This window comes from Bos indicus x Bos taurus, chromosome 6, assembly GCF_003369695.1.
Source record: "Bos indicus x Bos taurus breed Angus x Brahman F1 hybrid chromosome 6, Bos_hybrid_MaternalHap_v2.0, whole genome shotgun sequence".
Taxonomy (NCBI): Eukaryota; Metazoa; Chordata; class Mammalia; order Artiodactyla; family Bovidae; genus Bos; species Bos indicus x Bos taurus.
This window is the reverse complement of record NC_040081.1, coordinates 92620202-92640197: the sequence shown is the minus strand read 5'-3', so window position 1 is coordinate 92640197 and position 19996 is coordinate 92620202. Positions and strand designations below refer to the sequence as shown.

The window sequence follows — 19996 nt, the reverse complement described above, 5'->3', positions numbered from 1 at the left end:
TGGGACCGGATGCCATGATCTTCGTTTTCTGAAACACTTTAAGTCAACTTTTTCACTCTCCACTTTCACTTTCATCAAGAGGCTTTTGAGTTCCTCTTCACTTTCTGCCATAAGGGTGGTGTCATCTGCATATCTGAGGTTATTGATATTTTTCCTGGCAATCTTGATTCCAGCTTGTGCTTCTTTCAGCCCAGCATTTCTCATGATGTACTCTGCATATAAGTTAAATAAGCAGGGTGACAATATACAGCCTTGACATACTCCTTTTCCTATTTGGAACCAGTCTGTTGTTCCATGTCCAGTTCTAACTGTTGCTTCCTGACCTGCATACAAATTTCTCAAGAGGCAGGTCAGGTGGTCTGGTATTCCCATCTCTTTCAGAATTTTCCACAGTTGATTGTGATCCACACATTCAAAGGCTTTGGCATAGTCAATAAAGCAGAAATAGATGTTCTTCTGGAACTCTCTTGCTTTTTCCATGATCCAGAGGATGTTGGCAATTTGATCTCTGGTTCCTCTGCCTTTTCTAAAACGAGCTTGAACATCAGGAAGTTCACGGTTCACATATTGCTGAAGCCTGGCTTGGAGAATTTTGAGCATGACTTTACTAGCGTGTGAGGTGAGTGCAATTGTGTGGTAGTTTGAGCATTCTTTGGCATTGCCTTTCTTAGGGATTGGAATGAAAACTGACCTTTTCCAGTCCTGTGACCACTGCTGAGTTTTCCAAATTTGCTGGCATATTGAATGCAGCACCTTCACAGCATCATCTTTCAGGATTTGGAATAGCTCAACTGGAATTCTATCACCTCCACTAGCTTTGTTCGTAGTGATGCTTTCTAAGGCCCACTTGACTTCACATTCCAGGATGTCTGGCTCTAGGTCAGTGATCACAGCATCGTGATCATCTGGGTCGTGAAGATCTTTTTTGTATAGTTCTTCTGTGTATTCTTGCCATCTCTTCTTAATATCTTCTGCTTCTGTTAGGTCCATACCATTTCTGTCCTTTATCGAGCCCATCTTTGCATGAAATGTTCCTTTGGTATCTCTGATTTTCTTGAAGAGATCTCTAGTCTTTCCCATTCTGTTGTTTTCCTCTATTTCTTTGCATTGATCGCTGAAGAAGGCTTCCTTATCTCTCTTTGCTATTCTTTGGAACTCTGCATTCAGATGTTTATATCTTTCCATTTCTCCTTTGCTTTTTGCTTCTCAGGGGCAGCAGCTGGGAGGAGCAATCCCATGCCCAAGGCCAGGGGCGGTGGCCGGGAGGACCAACCCCACGCCGTTGCTGTGCGGGCACAGGAGGGCCTAGAGGAGCTATCCCACGTTGAAGGTCAGGAAGGGCAGCAGTGAGGAGATACCCCTCATCCAAGGTAAGGAGGATTGGCTGCGCTTTGCTGGAGCAGCCGTGAAGAGATACCCCACGCCCAAGGTAAGAGAAACCCAAGTAAGACGGTAGCTGTTGCAAGAGCGCATCAGAGGGCAGACACACTGAAACCATACTCACAGAAAACTAGTCAATCTAATCACACTAGGACCACAGCCTTGTCTAACTCAATGAAACTAAGCCATGCCCATGGGGCAACCCAAGATGGGCGGGTCATGGTGGAGAGATCTGACAGAATGTGGTCCACTGGAGAAGGGAATGGCAAACCACTCCAGTATTCTTGCCTGGAGAACCCCATGAAAAGGCAAAATGATAGGATACTGAAAGAGAAACTCCCCAGGTCAGTAGGTGCCCAATATGCTACTGGAGATCAGTGGAGAAATAACTCCAGAAAGAATGAAGGGATGGAGCCAAAGCAAAAACAATACCCAGCTGTGGATGTGACTGGTAATAGAAGCAAGGTCCAATGCTGTAAAGAGCAATATTGCATAGGAACTTGGAATGTCAGGTCCATGAATCAAGGTAAATTGGAAGTGGTCAAACAAGAGATGGCAAGAGTTGAATGTCTACATTCTAGGAATCAGCGAACTGAAATGGACTGGAATGGGTGAATTTAACTCAGATGACCATTATATCTACTACTGCGGGCAGGAATCCCTCAGAAGAAATGGAGTAGCCATCATGGTCAACAAAAGAGTCCAAAATGCAGTGCTTGGATGCAATCTCGAAAACGATAGAATGATCTCTGTTCGTTTCCAAGGCAAACCATTCAATATCACAGTAATCCAAGTCTATGCCCCAACCAGTAACGCTGAAGAAGCTGAAGTTGAATGGTTCTATGAAGACCTAAAGACCTTTTAGAACTAATACCCAAAAAAGATGTCCTTTTCATTATAGGGGACTGGAATGCAAAAATAGGAAGTCAAGAAACACCTGGAGTAACAGGCAAATTTGGCCTTGGAATACAGAATGAAGCAGGGCAAAGACTAATAGAGTTTTGCCAAGAAAATTCACTGGTCATAACAAACACCCTCTTCCAACAACACAAGAGAAGACTCTATACATGGACATCACCAGATGGTCAACACTGAAATCAGATTGATTATATTCTTTGCAGCCAAAGATGGAGAAGCTCTATACAGTCAGCAAAATCAAGACCAGGAGCTGACTGTGGCTCAGACCATGAACTCCTTATTGCCAAATTCAGACTGAAATTGAAGAAAGTAGGGAAAACCACTAGACCATTCAGGTATGACCTAAATCAAATCCCTTATGATTATACAGTGGAAGTGAGTAATAGATTTAAGGGCCTAGATCTGATAGAGTGCCTGATGAGCTATGGAATGAGGTTCGTGACATTGTACAGAAGACAGGGACCAAGACCATCCCCATGGAAAAGAAATGAACAACTATATGGCAATAAAATAGATAACCTGGGAGAAATGGACAGATTCTTAGAAAAGTTCAATCTTCCAAGACTGAACCAGGAAGAAATAGAAATTATGAGCAACCCAATTCCAAGCACTGAAATTGAAGCTGTCGTCAAAAATCTCCCCAAAACAAAAGCACAGGACCAGTTGGCTTCACAGGAGAATTCTATCAAACATTTAGAGAAGAGCTAAGGTCTACCTTCTAAAGCTTTTCAAAAAATTGCAGAGGAAGGAACACTTCCAAACTCATTCTTCGAGGCCACCACTACCCTGATACCAAAACCAGACAAAGACAACACAAAAAAAGAAAACTACAGGCCAGTATCACTGATGAACATAGATGCAAAAGTCCTCAACAAAATTTTAGCAAACAGAATTCAGCATCACATCAAAAAGCTCATACAGCATGATCAAATTGGGTTTATTCCAGGGATGCAAGAATTCCTCAATATATGCAAATCAATGTGATATACCATATTAACAAATTGAAAGATAAAAACTATATGATCATTTCAATAGATGCAAAAAAAGCCTTTGACAACATTCAGTACCCATTTATGATTAAAACGCTTCAAAAAATGGACGTCGAAGGAACCTACCTCAACATAGTAAAGGCCATATATGATAAGCCTACAGCAAAGATTATTCTCAATGGTGAAAAACTGAAAGCTTTCCCCCTAAGATCAGGAACAAGACAAAGGTGTCCACTTTGGCCACTATTATTCAACATAGTTCTGGAAGTCCTAGCTATAGCAATCAGAGAAGAAAAAGAAATAAAAGGAATCCAGATTGGAAAAGAAGAAGTAAAGCTCTCACTGTTTGCAGATGACATGATACTGTACATAGAAAACCTTAAAGACAATATCAGAAAACTAATAGAGCTAATCAGTGAATTTAGCAAAGTTACAGGATACAAAATCAATAATACACAGAAATCACTTGCATTTCTATATACTAACAATCAAAAATCAGAAAGAGAATTTAAGGAATCAATCCCATTCACAATTTCAACAAAAAGAATTAAATAAATATCTAGGAATAAATTTACCTAAGGAGACGAAAGAACTGTACACAGAAAACTATAAGACACCAATGAAAGAAATCAAAGATGACATAAATGCATTCAAGTCAGTTCTAATGAGGTGGATGAACCTAGAACCTATTATACAGTCAGAAAGAAAAAGATAATTACCATATTCTAACACACATATATGGAATCTAGAAAAATGGTACTAAAGAGTTTATTTACAGGACAACAATGGAGAAACAGACATAGAGAATAGACTTATGGACATGGGGGAGGGGAGGAGAGGGTGAGATGTATGGAAAGAGTAACATGGAAACTTACATTACCATATGTAAAATAGATAGCCAATGGGAATTGGCTGTATGGCTCAGGAAACTCAAACAGGGGTTCTGTATCAAGAGAGGGGTGGGATGGGGAGGGAGATGGGAGGGAGTTCCAAAAGGGAAGAGATATATGTATACCTATGGCTGATTCATGTTAAGGTTTGACAGAAAACAGCAAAATTCTGTAAAGCAATTATTCTTCAATAAAAAATAAATTAATTAATTAATTAAAAGAAAAAAGAATAGAAAACATGTATACATATATGCAAATATAGCTGAATCACTTTGCTGGACACCTAAAACTAACACCATATAGTAAATAAACAATACCTAGATTAAAAGTGAAATAAATAAAATATTTCAGCCTTCTCCTCTACAATATCACTCTCAGTATTATCTCCTTTCTACCTAAGAACTAAAAAGTACAGCCTTCCCATTAGACATTCCAGAAAAACAATGTCATTTTTTAATGCATCTTCATTTGAATATGTCTTCTTCATGTTTTCTTTTTAATTCTCATCCTTTTTCTATGAAAAAGAGAAAGGTTTTAGCTGAGAAAGACAAAGAGAAGGAGCACCCCAGGCTTTGAAATTTGGGGACAACACTGTTGAGATGTGAGCAAAGTATAAAAAACAAAAATCTATGGAGGAAAACAACTGGTTTTCCATAACACCTCACCATGTCAGCTGCAATCTTATCCACTCTTACCTCTCATCCCAGTTCATTTGTCTTTGTTGAAAGCCTTCAGCTCTGGCCCCAAATCTCACAAACTGTATTTGCTTTGATAGACTTGGAGGGATAAAAAAACCTCATACGTGTGACATCTCCATATGTGATAACACAGTGAGGTTATTGGACCTGTTCCCAGGATGTGCTTATTCTTGTCTGTGTGATAAATTAGATGTAATTTTCTTTCTTAAACAGCTAAGAGCAATTAAGAGGTCTCTGATGATGATCTTAGGTTAGGTACAGCTCAGAGATAGAATAAATCCTGTGAGTAAGTCCTATCAACCTCTAAAGTTCACACGAGACAAAAGCAGAAGAGAGGATGCTTCTCCAGGGCTTCCCCTGTGTCAGATTTTCCCAGGGACTTTGGAAATACACTCTATTGAGGGCACTGCGTGGGTGGACTCTCTTCTGCTTTGCTATCACCAGGGCTCCTCCTAACACCTTCCAGAGTTTAGATAAAAGCCACTGAAATATTCCAGGAGTTTAACTTATGACATGACTGAAGCAACACTTGAGCTAAAAAAAGAGTTCCAGGACTTTAGGCTCAGGGTGAAAGGAAGATAACAGATGAGTTTATGGCTCACTGAGACCTCCATCCTCCTCCTGGACAGCTACCCCAGATTGTTCAATAGTCCCACCTGCACAAGGTCAAATATATCATCTTCCTATTCTGGTCCTTCACAACTGTTTCTCTCATTCCTTGAACTTACTAGACCAGAATCCTAGAAATCATCCCCCAGATTCACTCTCCCTTAGCCTCAGTGAAACTGACACTATTTGATCTTTTTTTCCCCCCCACAAAACAGCAATCTCAGATGGGTCAACCTAATGTACAATTAATGCTTACTGAAGCTGTGCCCTGCTCTTCATCCCGTCAGCAACTTTCTCATCAAAGGGCTTCATCTCTCACAAGGATTCCTACAACTCCCTCCCAAAGGACTTTCTGCCCCCATCTTCTACGCAATCTTCTGCACAACTTTCTCTTTACAGAAACGTAATTAAAACGCTTCCTTCCTTAAAAACCTATCACAGCCTTGATACCAGGGCATGTTCTCCTCAAACAGAACCCACAAAGGCCTCATGACCTGGCCTGCTTCCTTCTGCTTCAGGGCCCAGCACCTGGAGGGACCTGGCATTCTACTGAACTCTCTGTTGATGCCTGAATAGAAAACATTCTTTGACTTGTTTTCTGGAATACTCTCCTCTCCAAATCTCCAAAGCCCTCTCATTCTTACTCATGTTTCCAAATCATCTGTTATGACTAGTTCCAGAAGGCCTTCACCACCCACTACACATATGCACACGTGCACATACACACATACACACACACACATATGAATGCACATACATACACACACACATTCCAGCCTGGGATAGGGTGCTGTCCCTCAGCTCATATAGTCACAATAATGTCATATTCAACAAACATCTCCTTCCTTCACTACACAGTGTGTTTCTGGAATGCAAGCACTATATTTTATTCATCTGGGCCTCCTCAGAGCCTAGCACAGTGCCTGGTAGGGAGCATGTGGGTAATAAATGCCTGATGAAGCCATACATGAACAAATCCATTATGATTTTACAGAGACAATTGGGAGGTATTTGGAAAGGGCATATATTGATTAAAAAATAAACCTTGGGGTCAGTGCACTTCTCTAAAAGGTCAACAACTAAAATTACTGGTCATATTTTTCTGTGATAAATATTGATAAGCTACTCTCAACTCAGGGCTTCTCAGGTGGCGCTAGTGGTAAAGAACCCACCTGCCAATGCAGGCAGACATAAGAAACATGGGTTTGATCCTCAGTTGGGAAGATCCCTTGGAGGAGGAAACAGCAACCCACTCCAGTGTTCTTGTCTGTAGAATCCCATAGACAGAGCTACGATCCATAGGCTTGCAAAGGGTTGGATAAGATTTAAGTGACTTAGCACGCACGAGTGCATTCTCACTCAACAAAAGATTTCCAAGTACCAAACAACGGGTTACCTTATTTAAAACTTTCACCTAATCTCAGGACAGACAAGGTGTGTTCCTTTCAGCTTATATTAATGGAACCTGATATTCCAGGGCTGGGGACTTTAAGAGTCATTTGGCCTACTAACAGAAGCAGAAGATATTAAGAAAAGGTGGCAAGAATACACAGAAGAACTGTACAAAAAAGATCTTCACGACCCAGATAATCACAATGGTGTGATCACTCACCTGGAGCCAGACATCCTGGAATGTGAAGTCGAGTGGGCCTTAGGAAGCATCACTACGAACAAAGCTAGTGGAGGTGATGGAATTCCAGTTGAGCTATTTCAAATCCTGAAAGATGATGCTTTGAAAGTGCTGCACTCAATATGCCAGCAAATTTGGAAAACTCAGCAGTGGTCACAGGATTGGAAAAGGTCAGTTTTCATTCCAATCCCAAAGAAAGGCAATGCCAAAGAATGCTCAAACTACCACATAATTGCACTCATCTCACATGCTAGTAAAGTAATGCTCAAAATTCTCCAAGTCAAGCTTCAGCAATACATGAACTGTGAACTTCCAGATGTTCAAGCTGGTTTTAGAAAAGGCAGAGGAACCAGAGATCAAACTGCCAACATCCGCTGGATCATGGAAAAAGCAAGAGAGTTCCAGAAAAACATCTATTTCTGCTTTATTGACTATGCCAAAGACTTTGGCTGTGTGGATCACTACAAACTGTGGAAAATTCTGAAAGAGATGGGAATACCAGACCACCTGACCTGCCTCTTGAGAAACCCGTATGCAGGTCAGGAAGCAACAGTTAGAACTGGACATGGAACAACAGACTGGTTCCAAATAGGAAAGGAGTACGTCAAGGTTGTATATTGTCACCTTGCTTATTTAACTTATATGCAGAGTACATCATGAGAAACGCTGGGCTGGAAGAAGCACAAGCTGGAATCAAGATTGCCGGGAGAAATATCAATAATTTCAGATATGCAGATGACACCACCTTTACGGCAGAAAGTGAAGAGGAACTAAAAAGCCTCTTGATGAAAGTGAAAGAGGAGAGTGAAAAAGTTGGCTTAAAGCTCAACATTCAGAAAACGAAGATCATGGCATCTGGTTCCATCACTTCATGGCAAATAGATGCGGAAACAGTGGAAACAGTGTCAGACTTTATTTTTCTGGGCTCCAAAATCACTGCAGATAGTGATTGCAGCCATGAAATTAAAAGACGCTTACTCCTTGGAAGGAAAGTTATGACCAACCTAGACAGCATATTAAAAAGCAGAGACATTACTTTGCCAACAAAGGTTCATCTAGTCAAGGCTATGGTTTTTCCTGTATTCATGTATGGATGTGAGAGTTGGACTGTGAAGAAAGCTGAGTGCTGAAGAATTGATGCTTTTGAAGTGTAGTGTTGGAGAAGACTCTTGAGAGTCCCTTCAACTGCAAGGAGATCCAACCAGTCCATTATGAAGGAGATCAGTCCTGGGTATTCATTGGAAGGACTGATGCTAAAGCTGAAACTCCAATACTTTGGCCACCTCATGTGAAGAGTTGACTCATTGGAAAAGACTCTGATGCTGGGAGGGATTGGGGGCAGGAGGAGAAGGGGATGACAGAGGATGAGATGGCTGGATGGCATCACCGACTCGATGGACATGAGTTTGAGTAAACTCCGGGAGTTGGTGATGGACAGAAAGGCCTGGCGTGCTGTGATTCATGGGGTCACAAAGAGTCAGACATGACTGAGCAACTGAAATGAACTGAATGCTTCTTTATTCCACTGATCCCATATAAGCCTTAAAAAGTTAATGCAATTCCTAATCACCTAATTTACCATCAAAGAGGCCTCTGGACATTGGATAGAACTGAGCTGATTAAAAATTAAAAATTACCGATCTGCTTATATAAACATTTATTTATAAAATGGCCCTAGCATAACGTGTTTAGGTTCCACACTCAGAATAGTTTGAAAATAGAAAAGCCATTATGAAGGTTCAACCTTCTAACATCTCTATCATCTTTACAGCTTCCAATCCATCTTCCATGCAGCTTGCAGCCTTCCTGCCTGTAACATAGTCTTAGCTCTCACAGTTCCCTCTAAAACTCTCATAGTCCTATCATTGCCCACAAGAGTCAGTCCAGATTTTTCAGCCTAGAACTCTGCATTCTGTAGACCCTGGCTCCAACTTACATTTTCCAATCATTTCACCTAATTCGGCTTAATTCAAACCAGGTCCTTCAGCCAGGTTGGACCACTCTCACTGGCCACGAATGGCCCACATGTGCTACTGCTGTCCCTGTTTCCCAGTAGAAATACACCTGGAATGCCCACCCCATTTCCCTCTGTCTAACAGAATCCTAGCTATTCTTCAGGAAGAATTTTAGGCCCCACCTGTCCGTATCTTTTATTCCTCCCTCCTCCATACATACCATACTGCCTAAAGAGGCTATGATCCATAAATTGCTTTGTACTATCTGTTAACTGTACTTGTGTCATCTCCTTAAGTAGCCTGGAAGATCTCTAAGTCCCCTCAAACTCAGCACCCTGGGCTCAGGTGATCCTCAATAAATATCTACCAATGTGCTTTAACCGTGTCAGGACCTCTTAGGAGTTGCTCCTTTGTATCCTAACATAGGAATCAGTGCTAGGCTCCTCTGTCCTTGGAATTCTCAGGCAGGAGGAATACTGGGGTGGGTTGCCATGCCTGTCTCCAGGGGATCTTTCCAACCCAGGGACTAAACCTGAGTCTCTGGCATTGCAGGCAGATTCTTTACTGTCTGAACCATCAGGGAAGCCCCTCTAGTTGTGGGCTATCACATCCATCTGAAGCCTGGACTCTCTGAGTTTCTACTTTCCATTGTTCCTAAAATGTTTGTAGTCGCTATAATCAGGTTTTGCTCTGAATCCTAGCAGGTCTTGGCTGCTTTCAAGAGTTCTGTCTTCCTAGGGTATAGATCTTGGACTCTCATGTCAAGTCATTTTTTCACTCTTTTATTATTTTTTTTTTGGTGGTACTACACAGCTTGTGGTTTCTTAGTTCCCCATCAAGGATCAAAGGCAGGCCCCCAGCAGTGAAAGTGTGGAGTCCTAACCATTGGACCACAAGGGAATTCCTTCTAATGTCTAGTCTTAAGCTCAGTGTTAGTCACTCAGTTCTGTATGACTCTTTGTGACCCCATGGACTGTAGCTGCCAGGTTTCTCTGTCTGTGGGATTTCCCAGGCAAGAATACTGGAGTGGGTTGCCATTTCCTTCTCCAGGGGATCTTTCTGACCCAGGGATTTAACCTGGGTCTCCTACAGTGCAGGCATATTCTTTACTGTCTGAGCCCAGGTCATGCTCAAAAAGAAATAAATCACCCGGGACTGGGGCACCCCGGCCACACATGAAGCACTAATACCATTTACTCACTGTGTTGAACGGGCCACCTCGATACTCTGATGGAGACAACTGGCCACACTCCCTCCCTGCCTGGGAACAAGCCCTACAGCCAGGTCAGCCCCTCCAGGGTGTGTCTAACCAGAATTTTCAGCCTCCCCTTTTGCCCAGTGGATCCCAGGATGCTTCCCACTCAAGCCCTTCAGAGCGTGACAACAGCAGCTATAGGCAAATCTCTTCAACTTTCTCATGCAACTTGGAGAATTGGGTCAAGAAATATAAAATAACCCACTAGTCTGTAAATCCCCCTTTCCAGACTTAAACTCTTTGAGGGTACAATCGTCGTCTTATTAATCTTTTTTTTTTAATATATTCTGAGCATATGACCACTGTTAGACACTCAAAGATATTTATTGTAGGAATGGATGGATGAACACAAACACTGCATGGCTACTGCATCATTATCCAAATTCCAGGTTTCTTTCCAGTAAGCTGCTTTTTAAACAAAATCTGTGGCCACACCCATGCAGCATGTGGGATCTTAGTTCCCTGATCAGGGATTGAACCTGTGCCCACTGTATTGAGTGCACAGACACTTAACCACTGGACCACCAGGGAAGTCCCAGTAAAGCCGTTGCTCTTATTATTGCTGCTTATTTTTCTTTTTTGGTTTCCTAATTTACTTCCTTTTAAGATCTGAGTACTAAACTGAGGAGGAAAAAAAAAATCCCATTTCCTGAAGCAACTGATTTGCTTCTAGGTTGATCTCCCTACACTTTTGTGCCTGGTTGTTGTCGTTGTGTGAGCTCAGGGCTGATGACAAAAGTTCTTCACAGCAGGAGATAACAGATAGCAGCAGACAAGAGGGCAACAGTTTTCAGACTGCGTGACTATCTTGAACCTACTTCTTGCGGTCTGAAGCTAAAGTGCGCTGCATGCATGTAAGCAATCATTATCATGACTTCAGTTTTCATTAATATGAAGTTCTAAGATTTTTTCAGGAACTGCAAGAGTATCATTAGAAGATTCCACTTGAATCCACAGATATTTACTAAATGTCAGATAGAAAGCAGTGAAGTGAATTTTTGGACATGAGACAAACATCTCCCAAGAGAGAGCTCTTAATCTGATGACAAAGGACAAATATAAGAGCCTTCTGGGGCCTGGCATGAAGAGCCCCAGGCTTAGGCTAGGGATTTCTGAGCCTGTGACAGGGACTCACTTACCAGCACAGTAGCCCACGAGGTTGAGGAACTGCTCCTCTTTACAGCGGGCCCTGCAGCTCCCAGCAGTCAGAGGAACGTGAGGGTGGCAGGAGATGCAGTCAGACTCCAACGGGCCGTGGCATTGCCTGCAGGTGGGGTGGCACTCTGGAAGGAAAAGCAAGAATCGGGGTTGGAGTTAGCAGCTCAGCATGTACACACACGAAGTATTTGGTGTACTCCACCAATTACACTAAGAACAGACTTCAAATGCTAATCATCTTTTGAAAAAGACTCCTGAGCAAGGCTGGCACGCCCTTTGGCATTAACCAAAAGACAGCATTTCTAGGGTCAGCAAAAACATTGCCCACGAACAGAACATGGGATCTGGAAACATTAAAATGAGAGAAATTGGGACTTGCCTGATGGTCCAATAGCTAATCTCCCAATGTAGGGGGCCCAGGTTTAATCCCCAGTTAGGGAACTAGATCCCGTATACCACAACTAAGAGTTCATATGTTGTAACTAAAAAGATCCCACACGCCGAGAGGAAGGCTGAAGATCGTGCATGCCTCAACTAAGACCCAGTGAAGCTAAATAAGTAAATAAATATTTTAAAATTTTTTAGAAAATAAAATGAGAGGAATTTGTTGCTCAGTATGACCATTCCCATCTATATAAATCAGGAAGTTCAGATCAAAGTAAAAAACCAGAAAAACAAGTGGTAAGACTCTCCCTCTCTAAAATTCAAAGAGCTAGATGGAGAAGAGGGAGACAGTTTGCTTCTCAGAAATCCCCAGCAGGCACAGGTAGAACTACCCACAGCAGGGGAAGTGAAAACTTCTCACAGAGTCAGATGCCAACCCTGCTCTCCCTCCAGGCCACAACTTGAATGCCTGTTTTAGCAGCAACACTTAATTAAAATACAAAGAGCCGAAAAAGGCCTCTTTCTGGAGGTTATCCTGAACCACGTTTAAAGTTCAATTCCTTAGACAAAACTGTCAAAGCTATGTTTTCCCCAGAAAAACCACCAAATTACTGAGAGGTACTACACTGAAAAAGAGCAGGGAGTCCCAGTAGGTGCAGGCAATAAAGATAAGGATGGCAAAGAATAAAAGAAAGTTGCAGCTGCAACTGCTCTTGTGCTGCCAAGATGGGCAGCGGGAGCAAGTGTGCGTGGAAGGAGACTGAAGGGTTTGTCTGCCAAGGATGAGGAAATCTAAGCCTGTCTGATTCCAAGAGGAGGGGAGGTAAAGCACCAGAGCCGGGTAGTGCTTGCTGGAACTAATGACAAAGAATTCCCTTCTGGTGCAGAGCTGGTGGGAAGGAAAGGCACAGATTTCCAGTAAAGTCAACTTTGTCTGGCAGAAGGCCAAAAGAAGATAAGATGTTATAGAAAAAAAAAAAAAGCAAGCAAACAAACTGCTGATTAGAAGGCTAGCATTAACCATCACCAGTTCTACATTCCTTGAGGCTCTTAAATCTGTAAATATCCATTGGAAAGATACTGGCACTCTCAGGTTGATCTCTATTGCCCAGTGGCCCCTCCCTGCCAGGATATTTCCAGTGACCTTGGAGCCCTGCTGCTTGTGGTACTGTTACTGAGTCCAAGTCCCCTCTGCTCACCCCACGACAGACCGATAAATCAGTAGACGAGGTGTTGAGGCAAGGAATAACAACCTTATTTGGAAAGCCGGCAGATCAAGAAGATGGCAGACTAGTGTCTCAAAATAACCATCTTATCAGGGTTTGGATGCCAGGTTATTTTACAGAGGAGGAAGAGGTGAGGAAGTAAAGTACAAAGGCCATTAATCTTGCAAATACCCCCTGGAATGGTCAGCTTCGGGAGGGGCTGTGTTAATTAGAATGTCTCTCTGGACAACAGCACTTTGGTTTCACATTCAGGCAGAGGGGCCGGGTTCCCCGAGGTAGGGCATTATGTACAGACAATATCCTTTCAGTTTAGGGAAGCAACAGAAAGTAGAAGAAACAGATTCAACCTGTAGCCAGATTTTTTTATTCTTCCCTATAAAAGTACCTTTCATCTGCTGGTCTCAGGCAGGCAGGGGCATGGGCAGAGAAGAGTTACAGATACTCAGACTTTCTTCCCCCAAACAATTTTCCACAGACGAAACCAACTGGGCAAGGGTGAGGGCACAGTAGGAAAGACCACAATTTTCAAGGACAACCCCAGGGACAGGGAAACCAAGAATTCTCCCCACTGAGCTTAATTGAGTGTTTCAAGTGAAACAACCCATCAGGGACCTACAGAGATTAAAAAGCTACTTGTGGAAGAAAATTCCAGGAAAATAATATTGATCTTCAATCATCTAAGTTTGTATTCACATTAAATTTCCTCTTTGGAGTTGAGGCTTGATGAATCTGACAAGTTTTAATTTATTTCAAAAATATTTTACACATTTACTACGTGTTTTCCAATGCCAGAACCAAAAATCAAACAATTTTATAATGATGGGCTTTTTCCCTATCAGTCGGCCTCAGCAGTCTATTTTTAGAAATAAAACCATAATCATGATAGAATGTGTTTGTCTTTTCTTTTTTTCTCTAGCGACAAGAAAACACAGAGCTACAATAAGGTGCTTAAATTTTAGTATTTTGTCGATTCCAATAAAACCCTTCACTAATCTGAACTTGTAATTCTTAAAATCTCTGTCACTGAAATATACAGGTGCTCTTAAAAACATATTGGGCTGATGTGTCAAGGAAGGAAATAAATACCCTTTCCCTTTTTGCTCTATTAGGCTGCAGCCGGGGGAAGAGGGGCTGAGGACTGCAGAGGTGAGGCCAAGGCCTGCTCTTGCACAAATGCATGAGAGCCTGCAGCAGTTCATCTCCTTGATGGCCCCCATCACCCCTCACTATATGCAGAGGGTCAAGCTGATTCTCATTTTTCACGTCATCCATATTTCCTATTGGATGAACAGAATTTCACGTGTTTTCCTCACTCAGAAGGACTCACAGCCCAAGTCTAGTGCCTTGGTATGACACGGTTGCTAATTTCAGAGCCAGGATGTATGAAGACAACATATGGGTTACACACTCACCTGTACAACTGCCTTCCTGGTTGAAGTACCCATCTGGGCACTGGGAGAGGCACTCCCCATCCAACAGCATGTGGGAAGGCCAACAGGCTGTGCAGTTGTGTGGGCTCATCCCTGCACATGCAGAACAGGATGGGTGGCAAGCTGGAAGGGAGAAAAGGCAGAGGAGATAATCAGGAGAGCCGCCATCTGACAAGGACAGTAGCTCTGCCTTCCCCATTCACTTTCCTGTAATATTCCATTGGGTATAAGTTCTACACATTCACTTAACTTTCCCAAGGACAGAGCAGACATCTCACATACTTCTTTCAGGCTGTATCCTACAAAGCAGGCATCTGTGGAACCCAGATTAAAGTGTTAGTCATTCAGTCGTGTCCGACTCTGTGCTACCCCATGGACTGTAGCCTGCCAGGCTCCTCTGTCCATGGAATTCTCCAGGCAAGAATACTGGAGTGGGTTGCCATTCCCTTCTACAAGGGATCTTCCTGACTCAGGGATTGAACCTTGGTCTATATTGTAAGCAGATTCTTTACCAACTGAGCCATCAGGGAACCCAGATTAAGAAAGGGATAAGTGACACAAAAAACAGAAATAACCATTTGCAGAATCATTCATTTCTTTATTCCCATGTTCCCAGTCTCAGAGGATGTCAGATAAAGAACAGAAAGCCTTAAAAAAGGTCTCCTTCCAGGACACCTCCTGTACCATCACTGGGCTGCTGATTAGGCTGCTCAAATTAAAGAGGAAGGTGATGGAGGCCTTACTGATTGATTAAACAAAGGTTTCTATGGAGCCCACACTCTGACAGAGACTGGACACACACAGGTAAGAAGGACTGTCCAACATTTCGAACTGCTCAAAGTAGCTGCATCAACAGACACACAAGCAAATAACTGAAATAAAACAAATGGAAAATGGAGTATAACAGAGAGAATAAGAGCATCATATCACAATTCTCTGTGACCTTGACTAAGTTATGCAATTTCTCAAGGCTCCTACTTCCTCATGTATAAAAATGAGAATATAAACAATATATACCGCACAGAATGTTGTGGACACCATGTGGATTATTTACTATGCCTCACTCATTTCTTCCCACAGAAACCACAATATCAGCTTTTGCCCACCTTTTGCCCTCACTCCTTCTGCCTCCTGCCCCACCCTGGTGCTTCCCTCTGTGGCCCCTGCATGATGTGACATGCCCTTCCTCTTGGGAACTGTGAGTAAGGGTTCTTTTCCAAGACAATCATCTCCTGATATGCTGGCCTCATCATATCTGAATAATAATAAAGCCCACAATTTGAAACAGCCAGTCAATCACTCTCAATCACTCATTCATCTTTTGTTATTGAGCCACAAGTAGGTCGAGGTGTTGGGGAAACAGAGGTAAGTAAGACAATGAGTAGGAGGACCCAGGCATTTCAGGGACAAGATCCACTGACTGCAGGGACACGACCCTCAGTCTCCTCTTTGCCTCCTCTGCCCCCTCAATCAAACCTCCTGAAGACTCAAGAGATCAGCAGCTTGGAAGAAGCATATGGGATTTTCTACAACTGAGGTCTCCATTTCCACCAATCCCCAATAAAAATGTAAATTTCAATCCTTGATGTACAGATCAGGCTGCTGCAAGGTAGGATGTTCTTGTCCAGCAGAACTAGTTTGTAGGAGTATTAAACTCATGATATATGGCTGGTAGATGACTGCTGTCCTAAACCTTCTGGTGTTCCACCCTAGTATCTCATCCCTAACTGAGCACCTAAAGGTTTAACACCTGTACCTGAGTTAAGGCCATACGCATTTGGATTGGGCAGTACACCCAACTTTGCATGCATGCATGCTAAGTCACTTCAGTCCTATCAAACTCTGCAACCCAATGGACAGTAGCCCATCAGCTTCCTCTGTTCATGAGATTCTCCAGGCAAGAATACTGGAGTGGGTTGCCATGCCTTCTTCCAGGGGATCTTCCCAACCCAGGGATTGAACCATCATCTCTTGTATCTCCTGCATTGGCAGGTGGTTTTTTTTTTTTTTTTTTTTTACGACTGAGCCCCCTATGAAGCCCCACACCCTACCTTGTGTGTGCTGTGTATATTTGCTCAGTAATGTCTGACTCTTCGTGAGCCCAGACACTCTGTAGCCCACCAGACTCCTATGTCCATGGGGATTCTCCAGGAAAGAATACTGGAGTGGGTTACCATGCCCTCTTCCAGGGGATCTTCCCAACCCAGGGATCGAACCCAGGTCTCCTACATTGCAAGTGGATTCTTTACTGTCTGAGCCTCCAGGGAAGCCCATACCTTACTTATTGGTTGATAAATATTTTGATTATTATCCCTAGCTGCACTGCAGAGCTTTATATCTATTCAACAGTATTTATTGCTCTATGAAAAACAGAGCCAGAGCTCCAGGTTTTAAAATTATTTCCTTTTTTTTTTTTTAGATTGCCTTGTTAACTACTCTAATAGCACAAGTCACAGTAATTTTTCCCAAGTATTTTCAGAATTACTGACAAAATATTTCCTCTTTAAAAAACAAAAGAGAACAAGTAAGCAAATATGGCTATAAAAGAGAGGTACATATCAGCTCATTATTTAAGACATGTTTAGCACAAACATCCACTGAGTCGGCGATGCCATCCAGCCATCTCATCCTCTGTCGTCCCCTTCTCCTCCTGCCCCCAATCCCTCCCAGCATCAGAGTCTTTTCCAATGAGTCAACTTTTTGCATGAGGTGGCCAAAGTACTGGAGTTTCAGCTTTAGCATCATTCCTTCCAAAGAACACCCAGGACTAATCTCCTTTAGAATGGACTGGTTGGATCTCCGTGGTACAAGATGGTGATGGCAGAAGGGACCTGAGAAGCCCAGCTAAAGTCCCGCATATGCCGCTCATTGAAGGAAAGGACCTGGATAAGGCCCAGGAGGAAATACTGAAACACCAGGCTAGCATTAGTGAACTCAAGCGCAATTTTATGGAATCCACACCTGAACCACGCCCTAATGAATGGGAAAAACGACGTATCACACCTCTGTCCCTACAGACACAAGGGGTATGTGACTAGCTATTTGTTGGCTGTATGTCTCACTCCAGCTGTTCATAAAACGTAGGTTGTTAATCTGTTACGTTGATTCTTATGAGAAGTTAGAAAATATTCCCGTTTTCAAAATGTAACTGCTAACAATTTTTTAAATACTAAATATTTATTAACAGCGTGTAATACTTATTGACATAGTTCTTGGGTAAATTGTATGAGTTTCAAAACACTTTTCAACTACCTTCAAAATAATTTCACTATTTTACTCGAGTAAATTGGTAGTGATGAGTTGTTACATCAAGTGACTTAAAAACCGATGTATACTGTATTTAATAAGTTTTTAAATTATTGACGTCTGAAGTAAGAGTTTGTTTAATAATTAAAGAATTAGTAATTAAAGGGATGTAGTAATGTAGACCATATTTAGAATGGTTTAAGGTTATTACTGTGAGGATAAAGAGTTAAATTTAGCTTTGAAGACTGCTGAGCTCTGTTGAAAACTGGCAAAATGTTAATTATATAACTTATATTGAAACTTCTTAGTAGTAAAATCCAGATTAATGTTTTAAAAATAAAAAAAAAAGAAAGAAATGACATGTGATAGAAAGTCAGGTGGCAGTATTTCAAAAACAACTAACTTGTGTTGTCAACACAAAGCCCTCTAGGATAATTGGGGAAGCAACAAACTTCTACATACCTAAATTTGTCTATGATAATACCATTATGTTCATATCAGACCTTACAAGATTGCAAATATCCCCAGCTCCTTCTGTTCTTCCTCCTTAATAAATAGGAAATCAAAGCATATCATTGTTGAATTGAAAACTGGGAGGAGATGAATTAACGCATTATGAGCAGACAACTTATTTCATTTGGTCACAAAATCAATGAGATAAACTGGCTCGATGTGAATAAAGATTGTTACTGAATTATGTAGAACAAGAAAGTAACCATAAAGAAGGCTGAGCACCAAACAATTGATACTTTTGAACTGTGGTGCAGAAGAAGACTCCTGAGAGTCCCTTGGACTGCAAGGAGATCCAATCAGTCCATCCTAAAGGAAATCAGTCCTGAATATTTATTGGAAGGACTGATGCTGAAGCTGAAGCTCCAATACTTTGGCCACCTGATGTGAAGAACTGACTCATTAGAAATGACCCTGATGCTGGGAAAGATTGAGGGCAGCAGGAGAAGGGGACGACAAAGCATGAGATGGTTGGATGGTATCACCTACTCAACTGACGTGAGTTTGAGCAAACTTTGGGAGGCGGTGAAGGACAGGGAAGCCTGGTGTGCTTCAATCCATGGGGTCACGAAGAGTCAGACACAACTTAGTGACTGAACAACAACAACAAAAACAGCAATGAAGACAAATTAGTTGATGGGCTAAGAATTTCAGGAGAAAATCCTTTGGCTCCCACTTGATGTTGGAAATAAGCCTCACTGGACATCCCCATGGCAGACTTCAGAACTGCCTTCACTGGAAATGTTTAAGAACCAAACAGATAATGACCTAGCGAGTCATCCTGTGCCACTGAGGGAAAATGATACGCTGGATGACCATCCTTTCCAAGTCTTTGGTCCTCTGTAATACTATTTTTCTGTAACTATAGGCATCTGTGTCTTTAAAACAAGCTCATGAAACTTCAATTCTGTGCTGCTTTTGGAAATGTCTACACTCTTTCAGTGACTTTTACGAGGGTCTATCATTTAATGGAAGATGATTCCGTAGCAGAAGTTCCAGTTTGAAGTCTAAGATCCTTCAAGGAAGACTAACTCCATTACAGGGCATATAGGGAAGAGATTTGAGAGTAAGTTCTGTGAGTAATTTCCCCACTACATTTTTTAGAGAGTGGTTTTCCAGTTGATGGCTGAGTATATTTCTGAAAAAGCATAACGGAGCTGCTTAAGCACTAAAAGTTTTGGCATCAAAAGTGTCCTCAGATGGTTGTAAATTCCAGTCAACTTGACGCCAATAAAAGTTTTACCTAAAACAATGAAAACATACCAATTTTTTATTCATTCTATATTCTGTTCAAATTTCAGACAAAGGACACTACTATTTCTTTTTTCCTTTTAAATAATATATGAAGTGGGCAGCATAAAATGTTTTCATATCATATAAAATTTCCTGGCTTTTCATGTCAAAACAATTTTTGAGGTGGATGTCTCTTGAATTATGATGTAAATATCAAAATCCTCAAGGATATGCAGAAGGAACACTGTGATGAGGGATGAAAGTTGAAATGAGGGAAGTCAAATAAAATTACTCTTCCCCTCTTCCTCATTCTTCTTTTCCTTCTTTCTTTCTGTTTTCTTTTTAAAGAACAAAAGGCATATTGCTATTTATTTACTTCATTTTCATGAATGGTTTACTTCACTTAGCATAATGTCGTTAAGGTTCATCAACATGGGAACATGTGTCAGAATTTTCTTCCTTTTTCAGGCTGAATAATATTTCAT

General features: G+C 41.8%; 1 protein-coding gene across 4 annotated transcripts in view; it reads right to left on the bottom strand.

Annotated features, from left to right (window-relative positions):
• Positions 1–19996, bottom strand: part of FRAS1 (Fraser extracellular matrix complex subunit 1) — a 535024-nt gene that overhangs the window by 211190 nt on the left and 303838 nt on the right. For all 4 annotated transcript variants that reach the window (XM_027544846.1, XM_027544845.1, XM_027544843.1 and 1 more), the window contains exons 19-20: positions 14505–14645; positions 11464–11607 (exon numbers count right to left, since the gene is read on the bottom strand). In XM_027544846.1, the coding sequence (XP_027400647.1) occupies positions 11464–11607; positions 14505–14645 (285 nt within the window). The remainder of the gene's footprint in view (positions 1–11463; positions 11608–14504; positions 14646–19996) is intronic.